At 26.7% G+C, this 16,825-nt stretch overlaps 13 protein-coding genes across 13 annotated transcripts; 8 read left to right on the top strand and 5 right to left on the bottom strand.

Moving 5' to 3' along the window:
- Nucleotides 1-327, top strand: AAJ76_8200016825 (hypothetical protein; the record flags this gene model as incomplete). The annotated part of the gene is made up of 1 exon (XM_024476519.1): nucleotides 1-327. A coding segment is annotated over one exon (327 nt), but the record flags the coding sequence as incomplete, so codon positions are not given.
- Nucleotides 328-1,010: 683 nt separating this feature from the next.
- AAJ76_8200015393 (hypothetical protein) lies at nucleotides 1,011-1,433 on the bottom strand (the record flags this gene model as incomplete). Its single annotated transcript, XM_024476518.1, has 1 exon — nucleotides 1,011-1,433. One exon carries the CDS (start codon nucleotides 1,431-1,433, stop codon nucleotides 1,011-1,013), a length of 423 nt encoding a protein of 140 aa, XP_024330079.1.
- A 566-nt stretch (nucleotides 1,434-1,999) lies between these two features.
- Nucleotides 2,000-2,143, top strand: AAJ76_8200014826 (hypothetical protein; the record flags this gene model as incomplete). The annotated part of the gene is made up of 1 exon (XM_024476517.1): nucleotides 2,000-2,143. The coding sequence occupies one exon, from the start codon at nucleotides 2,000-2,002 to the stop codon at nucleotides 2,141-2,143; it is 144 nt and encodes a 47-aa protein (XP_024330078.1).
- A 370-nt stretch (nucleotides 2,144-2,513) lies between these two features.
- On the top strand, nucleotides 2,514-2,693 carry AAJ76_8200014312 (hypothetical protein; the record flags this gene model as incomplete). The annotated part of the gene is made up of 1 exon (XM_024476516.1): nucleotides 2,514-2,693. One exon carries the CDS (start codon nucleotides 2,514-2,516, stop codon nucleotides 2,691-2,693), a length of 180 nt encoding a protein of 59 aa, XP_024330077.1.
- A 459-nt stretch (nucleotides 2,694-3,152) lies between these two features.
- AAJ76_8200013673 (hypothetical protein) lies at nucleotides 3,153-3,335 on the top strand (the record flags this gene model as incomplete). Its single annotated transcript, XM_024476515.1, has 1 exon — nucleotides 3,153-3,335. One exon carries the CDS (start codon nucleotides 3,153-3,155, stop codon nucleotides 3,333-3,335), a length of 183 nt encoding a protein of 60 aa, XP_024330076.1.
- A 2,270-nt stretch (nucleotides 3,336-5,605) lies between these two features.
- AAJ76_8200011095 (hypothetical protein) lies at nucleotides 5,606-5,731 on the bottom strand (the record flags this gene model as incomplete). Its single annotated transcript, XM_024476514.1, has 1 exon — nucleotides 5,606-5,731. The coding sequence occupies one exon, from the start codon at nucleotides 5,729-5,731 to the stop codon at nucleotides 5,606-5,608; it is 126 nt and encodes a 41-aa protein (XP_024330075.1).
- Nucleotides 5,732-6,065: 334 nt separating this feature from the next.
- Nucleotides 6,066-6,305, top strand: AAJ76_8200010760 (hypothetical protein; the record flags this gene model as incomplete). The annotated part of the gene is made up of 1 exon (XM_024476513.1): nucleotides 6,066-6,305. The coding sequence occupies one exon, from the start codon at nucleotides 6,066-6,068 to the stop codon at nucleotides 6,303-6,305; it is 240 nt and encodes a 79-aa protein (XP_024330074.1).
- A 62-nt stretch (nucleotides 6,306-6,367) lies between these two features.
- On the bottom strand, nucleotides 6,368-6,577 carry AAJ76_8200010249 (hypothetical protein; the record flags this gene model as incomplete). The annotated part of the gene is made up of 1 exon (XM_024476512.1): nucleotides 6,368-6,577. One exon carries the CDS (start codon nucleotides 6,575-6,577, stop codon nucleotides 6,368-6,370), a length of 210 nt encoding a protein of 69 aa, XP_024330073.1.
- A 665-nt stretch (nucleotides 6,578-7,242) lies between these two features.
- Nucleotides 7,243-7,386, bottom strand: AAJ76_820009440 (hypothetical protein; the record flags this gene model as incomplete). The annotated part of the gene is made up of 1 exon (XM_024476524.1): nucleotides 7,243-7,386. The coding sequence occupies one exon, from the start codon at nucleotides 7,384-7,386 to the stop codon at nucleotides 7,243-7,245; it is 144 nt and encodes a 47-aa protein (XP_024330072.1).
- Nucleotides 7,387-8,328: 942 nt separating this feature from the next.
- AAJ76_820006938 (hypothetical protein) lies at nucleotides 8,329-9,888 on the bottom strand (the record flags this gene model as incomplete). Its single annotated transcript, XM_024476523.1, has 1 exon — nucleotides 8,329-9,888. One exon carries the CDS (start codon nucleotides 9,886-9,888, stop codon nucleotides 8,329-8,331), a length of 1,560 nt encoding a protein of 519 aa, XP_024330071.1.
- Nucleotides 9,889-10,166: 278 nt separating this feature from the next.
- On the top strand, nucleotides 10,167-10,337 carry AAJ76_820006659 (hypothetical protein; the record flags this gene model as incomplete). The annotated part of the gene is made up of 1 exon (XM_024476522.1): nucleotides 10,167-10,337. The coding sequence occupies one exon, from the start codon at nucleotides 10,167-10,169 to the stop codon at nucleotides 10,335-10,337; it is 171 nt and encodes a 56-aa protein (XP_024330070.1).
- Nucleotides 10,338-12,704: 2,367 nt separating this feature from the next.
- AAJ76_820004121 (hypothetical protein) lies at nucleotides 12,705-12,875 on the top strand (the record flags this gene model as incomplete). Its single annotated transcript, XM_024476521.1, has 1 exon — nucleotides 12,705-12,875. The coding sequence occupies one exon, from the start codon at nucleotides 12,705-12,707 to the stop codon at nucleotides 12,873-12,875; it is 171 nt and encodes a 56-aa protein (XP_024330069.1).
- Nucleotides 12,876-16,419: 3,544 nt separating this feature from the next.
- AAJ76_82000406 (hypothetical protein) lies at nucleotides 16,420-16,620 on the top strand (the record flags this gene model as incomplete). The annotated part of the gene is made up of 1 exon (XM_024476520.1): nucleotides 16,420-16,620. One exon carries the CDS (start codon nucleotides 16,420-16,422, stop codon nucleotides 16,618-16,620), a length of 201 nt encoding a protein of 66 aa, XP_024330068.1.
- Nucleotides 16,621-16,825: the final 205 nt, after the last annotated feature.

The following is a 16,825-nucleotide window of genomic DNA, read 5'->3' as shown; positions in this document are numbered from 1 at the left end:
CAAAAATTTTATAATATTTTAGCAGAATGTGAGTTTATTACTGTTAGTAACATGGACGAACTGTTTTATGCATTTATTATTTGCATAGCTTATGCAGAGAATTATCATCCCAGACTTTTGATTAACAATTCTTTTATGCATAAAATAAAAGAATTGGCATTGTTATTTTTAGGCTTTAAACAACCATCTTTGAATGTACTAGAAACATTTTATACATTATTTAAGGATTATAAAAAATTTTTAAATGCTATCAATATAAAAGGAGAAAATTCAGTTTATGGTATTATAAAAAGAGAAACAGAGGAAAGATTAAAAAATAAGAAGTAATAAACTTAATAAATTTTTAATAATAAATGCCTTTTTAAATGAAAAAAAATTCTGTTAATATAAAATAATTCAAAACTAATAAACATCTACTTAAGCGTCCAGTCTATGAACAAAACATCACGTAATTGAAATCTTTATTAATAATTTTTGAAATATTTCATTTGCTAATTTAAATTTATATTTCTAAAATTGCGTCTTTACATCCTTTAAAAGCGCATAAAAAACAATATTTCTTTGTCTTCTTATAAATAAATGTATCTAGTTTAGTTCTCAGGTTGTCAATTTATCCATTCAAATAAAGTTACATATAGTTGACAATAATAAAAAACCCAATCGAGAAGATACACACCAACTTAAATAAAAGACTATCCCGGGCCCTTACGTATTGTCATGGCATACGACAAATCAAACAAGAGGCTGTCTTCCATACGATATAAATCTCACTAAGGGTCAAATTTGGCATCATAAAAATTCTTGAAATTATTATTGTTTGATAGTAGGATGGGTTTGATTTATCAAAATAATTTGAAAGTGTTTCTGTCAAATATTTTAAATCTGATCTAATTGACAGAACATTATAAACATATCCTTATTCCTGCAGTTACCAACCTTTCTTTACATCTTCTCTAATAATTTCGCCAATTATGTAATATTATGTTAAAGCTTTCATCCGTAGTCTGGTTCTATTTAAAAGCCCTTTCTTTAGATAAATGTCTCTGAGCAAAATCACTATTGCATCTATCTTTGACCAAATTTATGAAAAGGCATACCATAAAATTGTTTTGCACTAATAAATTCAAAAGAAAAATTACAATCCTTACTTTAAGAAAACTTAAAGGCGGGGATACGCCATTTACAAAAATTGTAGTTACTAATGTACAAAGAAAAATATAATTGAATTCAGTTAAAGCCATTGGTTTTAGAGCATAACATGACAAGAAAGAAAGATTGGACTTGCTTTTTTTTAAAAACAAAGAGGTAAAAAAGAAAATAAAAATCTTAAGTCTCAATATAAACAATTTTCTAATAAAGGAAAAGAACTTGAGATCCTCTTGAAGAAGGGGAAATCCAAAATTATGTGCCTTCAGAAAAATTGGGACTTCCATTTTTCCTCTCAGGCTCGAAAAAATATACTACTATTGAAACTATTAGTATTGGAAAGAATAAACCAGGATTTGACGTAACCTTCTCGAAGGTACGTTTCTATGATATTTAAAAAATACTTATTAATGATATGTAGTTTGTTTTTAATATTAGTAATAGTAGTAGAAGTATCCTGTTTATTTTACCTGTTAATCATTACTATACATATTCCCAAAAATTTAGTGCTTTATATTTTTATATTAAAGCATAAGTTTCATCACCGACCTATTAATTCAAATTTTACATCCGAAGCATCCGTGGTTTTAAAATACCAATAATACCTTACCTATTATATACGACATCACAGGATTAAAAACCCTGGGTATGAAAAATGGAGCTTTCAGATGCTTTAAGAAAGGAATCGACTTAAATATATTGCAAACTGTGGTTGAGTTAAAGTCAGTTAACAAATGGATTAAGTATTGGATCATCAATGTCTACATACCAAAAGACAGGAATTTAAAAAAAGAGTTCATTGCCAGACCATTGTCTCTTCTATCTCAAGAGAAATTAAAAAACCACTATAGTTATGGGAGATATGAATATGCAGAATTTATATTTTAAAAAATTAGATGCAGCGGTACAATCAACTGTCTTAAAATACAAAAGCCATAAAGATTCTGAATCTTTAAAGATGGCAAACAATCTTAAGAAAAATAAAAATGTTTTTTAGATTGCTAAAAAATGATAATGAGAAGATTATTATATAAAAATCTTGGGCACATAGTGATCACTTAGTTCTCAAACTAAAACTTATTGTCGACAAGATCTCTGAACAATTAGTTTATGACAAAAAGATGCCTGAAAATCACAAAGCGTTAACAAGCTCAGAATAAAGCTAAGTAATTAGCAACTACAAATGGGTAATCTCCCCGGGATCATAAAACAACATTGTAAACTTAACCCCGGCAAATCAAGACATAATGATTTATCACAAAAAATACAAACCCATATTTACGGTTGTTTTTGTCTACTCTTACAAATCGATGCGACTGTGTGAATTAAGTAGAATTTTTTTGATTTTTTTATAACCCCTATTTATTATGGCTCAGCATTTATCGGTGAAAGAAAAATATGAAATTATTTTATATAATGATGCGCATTCTAAAGCTACTCATACGCAACTTAAAAACATATTTGATATGAGATTTAAGAAGGCTATTTATAAAACTACTATCGGAAAGATTTTAAAACAGAAGGCAATTATTAAAGCTCAATTTTAAATCTTAATTGCCCAAGTGCTAAACGTTTTTCTGTTAGTATGTTTGAAGATATAAAAAATGCACTTGACGTATGGATTGATTTTAGAAATCTAGAAATGATTTAATTTATGCCGATATTTTTAAAATAGGGCTGAAGACTTGCAAATAATTTTGGTATTGAAAATTTAAATCTATCAAAGGAAGCTTTAAGTAGATTTAAAGAAGGAAGAGCCTTAAGTCATTCAAGGTTGTAGCAGAAATGGTTGAGATTAATTTTAGGTCATTAGAATTCTCTATTGAAGAAATTTAATTGGTTCTAAAAGATTATAAAAAAAGACATTTCTAATATGGTATGAATCTGGACTGTTTTTTCGTATAATTTTTGCCAAAAGAATCTTTACTTCGCCTATTAAAGGCTTTAGAAAGCTTTTGACAAGAATTACCTTCGCATTTACTGTGTCTTTAAAAGGGGAAAGGCTAATGCCATTGGTTATAGGAAATACTGAAAGGCCGAGATCTCTTAACAACTTTAATACCCACCGGTATGTAGATTATACACATTTAAAGAAAAGTTGCATGACAAGCCCCATTTTTAGTATTTACCTCAGTAATCTTAATGAGAATATGAAATCAAAAAAATTGCAAAGTATTACTGCTTGTTGACAACTGTCTTGCTCATAAAGTCGCTTTTTTGTATTGTCACATAAAAGTTGTTTCTTTGCCACAAAGCATTATAGGAGTCATTCAACCACTGGATTTAGGAATCATAAGATCTTTCAAATGTAAATTTCTCAAAAAGTTGATTAGGCATTTAAAATACAGGATATATAATTTAAGTATATCTATTTTTGATGCATATAAAAATAATTCAATTAAGGATGCAATTTTATTTTTCTATTTAGCTTGGAATGAAGTTGAACCAAAGACTATTATTTAATGTTTTAAGAAATCTCCTTTGTTTTACAATAAGCCCGCTGAGCATGATTTGGATAATTCTTACATAAAATAAGAATAAATCAATTTACAAGTTGGGCTAGTCCAGAAGTTTACTATTAGGGATATAATTGATTTTCCGAAAGAGAATATAGTTGATTGTAATATTAAAGATGATAGAATTATTGAAATGATTAAAAATAAGCATGTGCGTCTTATCGATGAAGAAAAATAATGTATTAACAGCGAAGTGCATAAATTAACTGAAAACGAGATTGCAGAAACATTAAAACATGGCCAGCGAAACTTTTAAAAACGATATTGATATACCAAAACAAGTTTTAAAATCAATCGAAACCACCAAAAATTATTTACATAAAGAAAATTCTGGCTATAATAATAATGGTGACTTAACAGGATGGATCATAAAAAAAAAGCAAATAAAGTCTAAAATTATTTCATGATTCGTTTTTTAGCATTTTACGATATACGTTTTCTTTTAAAAAACAAATTCTTTAAAATAAAGACTTCTAAAAATTGGGGCAAAATGATCGGCAAATAGAGCCATTTTTTTAAAAACTAAAATTTTAATGTTCAAATGTGTCTCAATTTACCGGGGTTAACTGTATCTCTAACAAAATGATGGGCGACTTTAAAATTGAACGAATTTATATACAGGCAAGTCTGAGCAAATTTAAAGCATAAAATAGGAAAAGCACAACAAAACTATTATTTCGATAAATCCGAAGGAAATAATGTACTTATGGTGTTCTAGAATATAAAGATGGTTAAAAAGATTTGTCGGTAATGACTATGAAAATGGTGATATCAGACTTATTGCAACAAAAATAATTGATGTACTACGAAGTAGAAGAATTCTGAACATCTCAGTAGCCGCATCATTGGCAAATAAGTGTGACATAAAAGATTCACAAATCAAATATGTCATACAGAAAGTCAACAATCGAAAGATTAGAATATATACTAGATTAAGATGTAATCTAGTCAAGTAATCATCACGCATGGCAACTTCTAACAGAATTCCAGTGGTTTATAGAAGTAAACGTTTCCTGTATGATGGACCACTAGAAGATTTATAACATTATTTGATAAAATGTACTCTCTCAGGTGAGATCAAAAACTAATGCGCAGAGAAGTTGCGGGCCTTACATAGAAGTTTTACCTATCAAGAGAAAATAAAAAAATAGGGGTAAAAAATTATAAATTAAATGATTAATTTAAAAAACACTTTAGAACTACTACAAATATACTCGAAACTTCTTCAATACTCCTACCTAAAATATATCTTCATTAAAAAGTATGCTGGGTTGTCCAGTCATCAATGCTCTTCCTATGAACGCCGTTTTTTTTTCTCATCATTGCTTTCATATGACCCCAAAAGCCTTCTATATTTTTGATATGGGTGCCATCATTTGCTTTAAATCCAATCGAATTGTATAGAATATTGTGCCTATAATTAAAAATTCCTTGAGACAGCTGGATACGAGGCATGGCCACCAATATATAGTATACTTTCTTTTTAATATAACTGTGTATTGCTTCCATCAGTGGAGCAATAGTTCTATCTATCACACGAACAAAAAAAAAGTTGCACTTGTTTGTTCTATCTATCCTTCCTACAATCCATATAGCATCTCTTGTATCGTCAAGGCTTGTAGGATTGCTTATGATTTTTTGGCGATACAGACATTTTTATCTACCTCAACTATAATACCGGCACCGCCAAGTAAAGCGGGATTTTCTTCCAAATATTCGTTATAGTATACAAAAGGCAAGAATTTATATTTTGCAATTGTTGCATTTAAAAAGAAAAAAGTTGTCACAGTTTGAAATAGCTTACGTCTAAGATAAGACAATAAATTAGATGTAAAACCTTGGGCAATGGTATGTCAGCCTGAAACAACGAGTGTCTTTTTTGAAAACCTTTTCTAGGACATCTATATACTAGAAGTTTAGGAGTACCATTTACAGGCAAAAAACTACACCTTGTATTGCAATTTGTACATGCAACACGCTTTAGGAAATAATACTCTTTTCAAAAAGAAAATCCTTTTATTTAATTTGGCGATATCTGTAAACATGGGATCATCAATTCCTATCCGCATAAGGGTAAAAATTAACAAAAATTTTAAATTGTTTTTCACTCTAATAAAAATTATTTGAAACACAAACACAGTTCACTGGTATTGTTTTTTTATTCCTAAAGTAATTACATATCGGATATTAAATATAAATTAACTTCAACAGATTTTAGAAAAAAATGTAAAAATAAAAAACAAAATGGTTTTTATAAGAGCTTTTTAAAATTAAAAATTGACTCTACAACTGTGGTATATATTCACATGTAAAGAAATTTCTTTATTAATCCTCAAAAAATTATGAATTTTCTAGAAAAAAAATTATTATTAAAATAAATTTTTATTCTTCACCCCAAGAAAAATGGAAGAATTAGAAAAGCATCCAAATAAAAATTTCCGTAACACTAATCGTAAAAACGAAATTAGTAATATAGGCCACAGAGAGCCTTCAATAAATAACTTACTTAAACTTTACTTTAAACAGGGATTGCTTCCTTTTAATAACGGCAACAACCACAGAGAAATTTGGGATCTGTTTATCTTTAGAAGTTTCTTACCAATCATCCAGGTTACTATTTTTTTGTTTCAAATAATTTTTTAACCCTTATTTTTATTATTGAAAAAAAGGTGTGCAAACTTCTAAAGAAGACCCGTTTTATGCTATCAAGAATTTATGTTATTTACTTTCACTAAATAAAACTGTAGAAATACGGGCAAGCGCTTAAAAACAAGGCAGTTCTTCAGTTGGGGCGCTTCCGTGATCAAGCTCTTGTGGCTTGAAGGAGGTATTTGTTTGTTAGTCCTGTTTCGGTGACAAGCCTTGTATTCCGAACCACTTGGACTGTTGAAAGAAGAGTAGTTTGAACTAAACATATTTATTTATATATTCTTTTTTATAGTTTTAGTAGCCAATGGAACGTGTTTTAATGATATGTCTGATTAAAGGCCTAAATATTTTTGCTATTATAAATATGTTGATACTTCTACGAAAAGTTTTCACTCGTTGGTTCATGTGGTAATTAATACCACAAAAACGTTTATTTTTATACATCCCAAAAAAGATATATTAATTACGCAAAACGTATATTATAAATCGTTTTTGTTTTATAAATTAAAATTTTTATTGTTAAAATGAGTTTTGATATTTTGTTTTATTATATAAATATAAAGTTTTGAAATTAGTAACGTATTATATATATGTTTAATAATACTTGATAAGATATTAAATATAAGAAGCTCTCTAAATAAATATTTCACCATCATTTTATATAAACTTCTAAAAATTTATAAGATTGAAAAGTTTATAATTGTATTATTTGAAAGAAATCCTGCCTTACAAATATTGTACAATATCATGTGGTTTTCAACCCATGTTCGTTGTTCATTTCTATTTTAAACATAATAATTTAATGTTAAGTAAAATTTCTTCTTTATACATATTAAACAATGTTTACGAATACTTAATAATTCGGCCGTCTCTTTTCAGCACCTATGTAAATAAACTCTTGTACTCCTGAAATAATTTCTTCAATTTCAACTCATCTCCAAGCTATCAAAGGCATGCTTTCTAAAGTCAATTTTAGCACTCTGGACCGAACATAAGTCACAATATGGTTGTCTATATCAATTTCTTTCCTGTATTGCTCATTATAATTCGTTACAATATCTTCCCAAGTCATCATGTAGGGGATATCTTTCGTTTTATAGCCATATAGGGCTTTACAATAATTAGCTAATACTCTTCATATTTATTTCTTTTCTCGACTTCGACAGTTTTTAAATAATTAAAGCTTGTAATTTCTATTTCAACTATGACTAACACTTTCTTAATTTTATTCACTATGAATATGTCAAGTTTGTTTTATTTAATTTTAATGCCTGTAAGTATTCTTGTATCTGCCCAAATTTTTACTTTCCCACTAATTTGTAATCCTGTATGGGATAATTTCTATTTTCCTTGATTTAACTAAATTGTATTTAATACATAATGAAAGATGTATACATCTAAAGGCCTCATTATGTCTTCTCATGTAATCGTGTGTAACATTCGATCACACTTTATTGTAAAAAATAATCTTTTTTTAACCCCTATTGAATTATAAAAGAATGCACTCAAAAGAGAAACGTTTCAAGACTGTCAAAACAATCCACTTTTTGATAACAAAAGCACTTTTAAAACTTATTTTAAATTCGTGATCCTGTCTAATGGTTACGATACATTATAACGTTTTTCATCATAATTGACTTATGACAATACTTCCTGCCAATCTTTGCTTGTAAAAAAAATTTTATTGTTAAAATTATATTTAATTAACTTTTTTAATTAAAAGAGGCTAGATGTTACAGCCCGAATTGAAGCTTACATCCAATCGGTGACATTTAAGAAGACTATTGGGAGTATCTCGTTGGAGTACCGAAGAAGAGATGACATAAATGTACCAAAGAATGGAGAAGAGCTGAAGCTATCACCAAATTTGTTCAGTGGTTTCACTTAAGCAATAAGTCAAATATAAAAGAAAATACTATCCTGCAGCTAAATAATTTAATACTTTATTTTTTTACATTAAAAAATAGTGCCAATAACTATTTTGCAAACTACAAGCAACAAAATTATATGTTAATTACTAAAATTTACTTATCAACTCTTTCAATTTCGTAATATTTGTATTATAATGTTTTAATTTTTTTATAAACATTTGCATGTTGCACAAAATCTGCGATAATATTTGTTCAACTTTCGAATCAAAAAACATAGGATTTATACGTTTTTGAATAATTTGCTGCAATAAATTTTTGAATTCGTCAAATTTAAATTTTAAAATCATTCTTTTGATAATATTTATAATTAATGTTAAATCTCCAATAAAATCACATTGTTTGAATTTTTGTACATAAACATAGCTTTTAGAGTTATTAATAAACTGCGCAACTTCTTTAAGAAATTCAACCCATTCACAAAGTAGCTTTTTAGTATTTTCTGGCAAATAAAGAGTTTCAATGTCTCTCATAAGAGGTGTAAAAGTTACAGTTGCAAAAGTATTAAACCATTTAAGATGATTAGATATTTTTTCACGAATTTTACGATGTTTAGAATTTACAGTCAAGTTGGGATAAGTTTGACATTTGTTTGATTGTTTTTTTATATCAACAAAAAACTTATCCTTAAGCGCTTGTAATTCTTTTTTATTTTTATTTAAAATATCAAAAAGCACTGAATTCGAACATTTGGGTGAAAAGCTCTTAGAGGTATTTTTATCTAGCTTAAAATCTGTATTTCTTCTTTCTTGTTCTTTTGTATCATTTGGATTCAAATCGTCATTATTAAAAAATTTATTATTATTAATATTATTATATTCGCCAAATTCTTTTTTACGTTCGCCAGCATAGTTGTCCGAAGCATAATGTATTAAATCGAAATCAACTGACTTGTTATTATTATTATGTTCGAAATCAAACTGTTGAAAAATAATTTTTTTATCATCATACTCACTAGGCTCCCAATTAATGTATCTATCAATGTCAATATCTTTAAACAAATCATTTTCGATAACTATGTCGTCATGTTTCTTGTTATTGGGTCCTATAAACTTATCAGTACAACTTGGTATTAATTGTTTACTCAAAGATTCATCTTCTTGATTTGTTAATATGCTATTTGCTTGCTTAGGTAAACTTAAATCACAAAACATGTTAGATTGCGTAGCAAAATTATTATTCTTTGTCATAGACAATTTTTTTTTAGTTATGTCTGTAGCGCTTAAAATATCATTGCAGTATTGGGGAATATCTTTGCCTTTATTTTTAAATATTTGGTTTGCACTTATCTTCGTTAAACAATCCCGATCAAAAGAAATTGCGGATTCTGTGCTTTGAGAAGGCTCCTTTTTATCTTTATTAAGCAATATAAAAAAATTATTTTTTTTATAAGTATTTTGCTCTTGTTTTTCATATCTACTATCACTGTATAAACAGAATTTATTAGTACTTTGATTACGTTTAGAGTCTGCTTGATATTCTGTTTTCATCTTGTCATTACATAATAAGTTTTTAAATATTCTATTTTGCAGTGTATTCTCTGTTGTGTTAGCAGCATTATATAAGTTCCTGTAAAATTGGTTATTTAGGTAATTTAAATCAGAGCTGGGAATATTTGATGTACTTATAAATAAAACGCAAAAGAACATTTTTATGGGTCAAATTTTTTTTATCTTATAAGAAGTTGTGGTAATTACTATGCTACAAAGCTATGGTATCCTACCACATTCTAAAACATTAATTTTATATATTCGTTTTTTTCTAATCCTAAAAGTAATTAAAAAAATTGATTTTGCCAGAAAAGATGAATTTTTTAAAAAAATTTTAAATATAAAAAATTAAAACAAAAAGAGAGGTACGAAAGAATGAAAACAAAAACTTGAATCATACATTAACGAATAGTACTAAGAATAATAATAAATTTAAAATGAAAATTATTTTAGAACACAACTTTAAATTTTACTTCCTTCCGCAAGAATACTACAAAAACAATTTTATCTTTGTTTTTAAAATAGCGTTGTTGAATTATGTCAACCGCACAGTACAGAAATACATATTAAATGAAAATGCAGAAATTAGATTTTATATGAGAATCTAAGGTGAAATAAAGATAAAGTACAATTAACCAGATATAATTCTAATCATTACTAACTTATTATAATTATACGTAAATTAATATAAAATAAAAATCTTTTGCATTAATTTTATTAATGTAATAAATTGTTCTTTAGATGCTTTGTTATTAATTAAATTTGCTTTAATTTTAAAAACCAAGTTAACAATAAAAAATTTGTATATTAAATTAAGTTTTAGGCTTCCAAAACTGTTTTGAGAATAATTATTTATATTTTTTCTGTAAAAGAAAAAAATTTATTTTTGCTCGTGATTAGATTTTAAAATTAAAATATAAATATTTTTAAATAAAAGTTCTATGTTTGTAATGAAGATTAGTTTGAATTAATGGAAATAATTTTAATTTGTAACACATTTAGATGATTAAAAGAAAAGATGCAAAACTAGCTTTGTAATTTTTTAATAGTAAAGTATAACGGTGTAATCATTCCACAAATCTTTAGTATTGACTGACCTGTTAAATAAGAATATAGAGATATTATTAACCTTTTTTCATACTTAAAATAGTTTAAATCCCACATTTTCCTAAAAAACACGATTCTATGTCTCTCAATTATTAACAAATGCGTTAAGATCAAGATTAGTACTCCAAAGCAATTTTTTTAAAGTTATTCTTTTATACAACTGTGAAAGTTTTTAATCATAATTTTTAAAACTAAATATCCTGCAGGCTTTTAAGAATATCGTGTTGTCGCCAAAAATTATTAAAAATATCATAAACAATGTTACTATACAAACCACACTTATAATCTACAGATAAAAGTCAGCATAGATTATAAATCAAATTTCAATAACTTCTTTAATCATCTAAACATAATTAAATACAAGCACACAAAAGTTATACATGAATAAATTATGGGCTAAAGGACGTTTATGCATTAAAAAAAAAATTGCTTTTTTTTATTTTTAAATCCTAAAAATAAACTCTAAAATGTCGAATAAAAAGGACATAAAAAAGTTGAAAGTAATTTATGAAGTGTGTGCAGCAAGTGTTAAGAGCTTGTATGCATTACAAAAAGAAGGAATTGTCGGTTTTTGAGATGTAAAAAAAAATTTGTCAATTTTTTAAAAAACAAATGTCCGCCTAAAAAAACATTTTTTGAAAATTTGCATGTTTTTAAATATAAATTTATCAGAATTATTGAACTTTGCTTGGTTAAAAAAAAAGTGTATAGCTTATATATCGAGGATTAATTTAAAAACTGTTTACATGACATTTATAAAAATTTCTGGTATTTTAGTTAAAAATTTTTATAAAAATTTGTTTATATTAGAAATAAGGATGAAGTAATTGAAATTGATAAATCCTAGATGGGTAAACAAAAATACAACAAGCGCCATTCCATTGACGATGTTTGGATCTTAGGAATGGTGGAAAGGGACAACAAAAAGCGTGTTTTGCTATTTCAAGTAAATAATAGAACAAAGTCTTCTTTACAAATAAAAATTAAAAAATATGTTTAACAGGAAACAACCATCAATAGTGTTTGTTAAAAAAGTTATATTAATTTAGAAAAATGTAACCATATACATGAAGCAGTAAGCCATAGCAAATGGTTTATAGATTTAAATAGTGATGTTTATACAAATGCTATTGAAGCTACTTATTTTGCAATCAAGATATCCATACTTTACAGACGCAAAACAAAGAAGTTAATAAAGTTCTTTTTAGTAAGATATTGCTTATTTAAAATACAAAACAGCATCCCCTTTATAGCTATATAAAATTTTTATTTAATCAAAACCTAGAAAATTAAAATTTACCCTTTATTTGTTTTTTCTTCAAACTTAAAAAGTTCATTTTTTAGGGGTAAAAAAATTTCAAAAAACGACCCCATTTTTTGGCGCATAAACACCAAAGCTCCTAAACTATATTATATATTTAACTTTTAATCATTTAAAGAAGTAGCAATGTAGTAATTAAAAGGTTATCTGTTTTTTACATCTATTAAGGCTAAAAATTTTAAATGATTTTAATTATAAAGGTACGCTCTAATTGATAGATAATTATAAATTTATAAATGTTTGAACTTTTTATAAAGTCTTTTTTTTTAAAAATAACCTTGTTTAATTTTTTACTCTACTTTGAAGTTTGTTTCAAAAAAAAGGAATATTTTTTTTGCCTAAATTTTTTTTACAGATAAAGAATTTTTTGACAAATAATTATTGTTTTGATTCATTAAGACAACTTTGCACTACAACCTTTTTGAAGCTAGACCTTTAATTATTTTTTTTCTGTTTCAAAAAGAAGGAATATTATAATTTTTGGTTTAAACTTACAACTTTTCACACCAAAAATATATTTTTATACATTTTATAAAATTATCCCTGTATGCAATTGACTTTAAAAGGTAAAATTGAAATTATTTTGCTTTCCAACCAAAAAATGCCTCAGGTCAAAATCGTAAGAAAATTTAAAACTTCACAAAGTACAGTATCTAAGATTGTAAAAAGTATGAAAGAAAAAGGCACAGTTAAACGATCCAAAAGGTTTGGCAAGTAAAAGAAGTTATAAGCTAATGATGTTACAGCTTTACCTAAAATTAATAAAAAAACCTAAAACATCATTAATAAAAGTATCTATTAAACTGCAAGCGAAGACCAATCAAAAGGTTTCTTTTTCATCTATAAAAAAGCTACTTAATGATTATAATGTTAGAGCTTTTATTCCAATAAAAAAACCACTCCTCTCAAAAAAAAACATTTTGGCCCGGTTTGAGAAAAGTAGACAATTTTTACTATTATCAGATAATAAGATAAAGAAAATAATTTTTTCAAGTGAGAGTAAGTTCAAACTTTTTTGATCTGATGGTAAAGTTTCTGTGTGGCGTGAAGCCGATGCAGGCCTCAAAACAGCTAATTTGTCTGATACTGTAAAGCATGGTGGAGGGCAGTAATGGTATAAGGATGTTTTTTATACTTTAGTGTAGGAAAACTTGTTTTTATTGAAGGTAAAATGAATGTTGATTACTATGTAGTTTTTATTTAATAATCTACTTGGTTCAGCTAGATTAATGGGTCTGCAAAGTTACATTTTTCAACAAGACAATAATCCCAAGCATACTGCAAAGCTGTATTTCAAGTCGAAACAATTTAAACTCCTTTCTTAGCCTGCACAATCTTTAGATTTAAATCCAATTCAAACACTTTGGGCTATTATAAAGCAAAAATTATCACAATATCGCCCTAAGAATTTAAATAAATTGAAAAAAATAATAATACGTGAATGGCAGCAAATTCCATCACGATTGTACCAAAAATTGGTTTTAAGCTTTTATAAAAGATATTTAGCATGTTTTAGAACAAAAAGAAATTATACTAAGTATTAAAGCGATGCTCTAATGAGCTTAAGACTTTACCGTTGCCATCTGTTCCTTGCAAGCTTTTATAATAACTCATATTTTTGTTTAATAATTTATTAGATTTTTTTTCACAAAAGGTATGGGTTAAAATTTAAAATTTTTGTATTAAAATTTTTAAAAAAAGATAAACGTGTGATTGTAATACTACAGTATGTTTTAGTGAAAAAAAAATCATTTCTTTTTTTAACATTTTATTTAAATTTATCGTTTAATGTAAAACAAAAATAAAAAAGAACCAAATAAGCTGTAAAAACGTACATTAACAGATTTTACAACTTAAAAAATAATTTTTTACCATAACTTCGTTTACATAAAGCTCCGAAGAATATTTTTTTTTGAAACATACTGCAAATGAACCTTTTTTTACAAATGACAAAAATTCCGCCTTTTTTTTCTTATAAAAATGCTTGATTAAACTTAGATTCGAAAATCAAACTATCAAAAGTAAATTTAACAGACATTTAAGCATTAAAAAAGTTAGGTTTAACAAATTAATTTATTACCGTCAGGGGTTCCAAAGATTTATACATATCCACAATAAAGTCATTTGTATATCTAGATTCATCTGATAAACATTTAATCAATTGATATAATGTTTATTAAAATACAAGCCTAATCATTGCTTTTCAAATTACTTTGAACTAATTTGAATAACTTACTTAGTGAAAAAATTGTAAGCTATTTGATTTTGCAAATAAACAAAAAAATCAAACGTTTAAAAAAACTTAATACATTGAAGCATTGTTTGTACAGTGGTTATGTCTCGTCCTGATGATCAAGGGGTATGGATTTAAATCCTAGCAATACAAATTTACTAAGTAATAACCTAGCGTTGACACAACAATTGTCATGAAATATTTGTCGGTAAAGTCGTATTGTAAGCTTTTCTGTAGTCATCGACTAAGAGTTTTAAATGTTTTTTAAGATGTAGAGGAGGCATAACATCTTTGGGTCGGCACGACAATTGCCGTAGCTGTGGAAGCATTTGCAGGCCGTATTCGGAGACCTTTAGTAAGAAATTACATTTGAAAACCCTCCTGGGAAGGGAAGAAAGCTAATGAAGCTCTAGCATTTCGTGTGGGAAGGTGAGAGTCCATCACGGTCATTAGACCAATACTGCCTTATCCGACCACAAGTTCCAGTGAAACGCTGGCCTGGTAGCGTACTACCAGTTGTCGGCTCTCTCTATGGCCCTTACGGGAATTAATACATCTTTCTACTAAGCGAGGCCATTATGGCATGCTAGCGCTGTGTTCAGATTGAGGAAAGGGGGATTATTTAAGAAAAGGAGATTAAGCATAACAAAAAAATATAGCAAAATGCACAAAAGATTGGCTGAAAATTTAACAATAAAAGACTATGATGTATAGTCAATCGAAAAGTTGTGGAGGCTTAAATAAATCTGATAAACTGAAGTTTTTTACAATAAGAATTAATCAATACACAAAAAAATTATTATTATCATATAATACAATGAAAGCTAATAGATACATTTATGCCTCCAAATATAATGTTTTTCTTAAATCTAAATTTTTTTCTCTCATTCTTTGCCAAAAAGAATCAAAGAAACATGGAATGTAGCATTGATGACTTATGATAAATTCATAGTTAGCAAAATGTCATACAAAAAACTTAAATTTTAATATGCCAAATTTACATTTTTTTCTAAAAAGGATAAAAAAATAAAAAAATTTTAAAACCAAAAATCATCATTAAAATGTTAAATGTTTTTAGAAAATATTTAATCCCTGATGAACACCTCTCTTTTGACGAATCAATTTGTTCATTTAAAGGAAGAACATTAAAGAAAGTTTTTTTCAAAAAAAACCTACTAAATGGGGCGTTAAGTTTTATTTGATTGTGACTCTGAAACGTCATATTTGCTTGATTTTCAAATAGTTAGATAAACAGAAACTTTACATTCGATGGTTTTAAATATAGCATCATCATATTCAGATGCTTAACGGATATTACATATTATAATTTTTATAATTTAATAAAAACATCACATGATCTATATAAATTTAAAATTTACCCCAATAACACACCAAGATCAAACAGAGATGTACCACATAAGCCTATGCAAATTTTACCAGCTAAACATGACACCATAGAAAAAAACCAGATGATATCGTTAATTTTTTTATTTTTCATGATAGCAAGATAGTGAAATTTGTTTGTACAACCTAAAACAACAATGGCGTCATCATAAATAAAAAATATAATGTTTGGATAATAGAGAAAGAAAAAAGAATTCCTGAAGCAGCAGTGGGCTATAATGCTAATATTAAACGATACAGAGAAATTTAATCAATCTATTTTATCCATAAATTTACTAAGAAAGACTTAAATATAGGATCAGAAACATTCTATATACTTCTTAGAAGTAATTGTGCACACTACATATATTATTTGGAAGCCAAATAGTACTGCAAAAAAGTCTAAATATGATTTTTTGTCATCGACTGTAACACAGCTTCTTTGTTATGACAAAAAGGTTGAAAATAATACAGTACATTATTGTGTAAAAAGTAAATAAATCTAATCGATGTGTTAAATGTAACATAAATGAAATAAGATCAAAAATAAATCATTACCGTATAATATGCATTAAATTTTTGTATCCAAGACTTCGTTTTAGGAATTATCATGAAAATAATACTTGAATGAAAATTTTAATTTAAAATGATACGGCATATTAATTACAAAAAATCTGCATTTTTAAAAAATATCAGCACAAAAAAAAAATCTAGACAATTCAAACGTTTATTTTGCATAAAACAAAAATTAAATGTTAATTTATTTTTTAATCTTTGCGGAAAAATCTATCATTTGTCTTTTGTTGTGAAATTTTATTGCGGCAAAATCCGTCATTTAATTATTTAAACTCAATTTTTAAACAAAAAAAACCAATATTTTGCTATAAAGAGTTAAGATACAAAATTATTAAATGTACAAATAGTAAATCAATTCTAAATAATTTATTCACGTTGATTTTTGTCAAATAAATGCTACTTAGCTACATTTTTCTCAATCTCTACTTATGTAATAAGAAATGACTGTTTGTTGTACATAAAAAAAATTCTTTTAT

This window comes from Vairimorpha ceranae (genome assembly GCF_000988165.1).
Source record: "Vairimorpha ceranae strain PA08 1199 chromosome Unknown NODE_82, whole genome shotgun sequence".
Classification (NCBI taxonomy): domain Eukaryota; kingdom Fungi; phylum Microsporidia; family Nosematidae; genus Vairimorpha; species Vairimorpha ceranae.
Note: the sequence above shows the minus strand (reverse complement) of the source record. Positions and strands in the feature narration are given on the sequence as shown.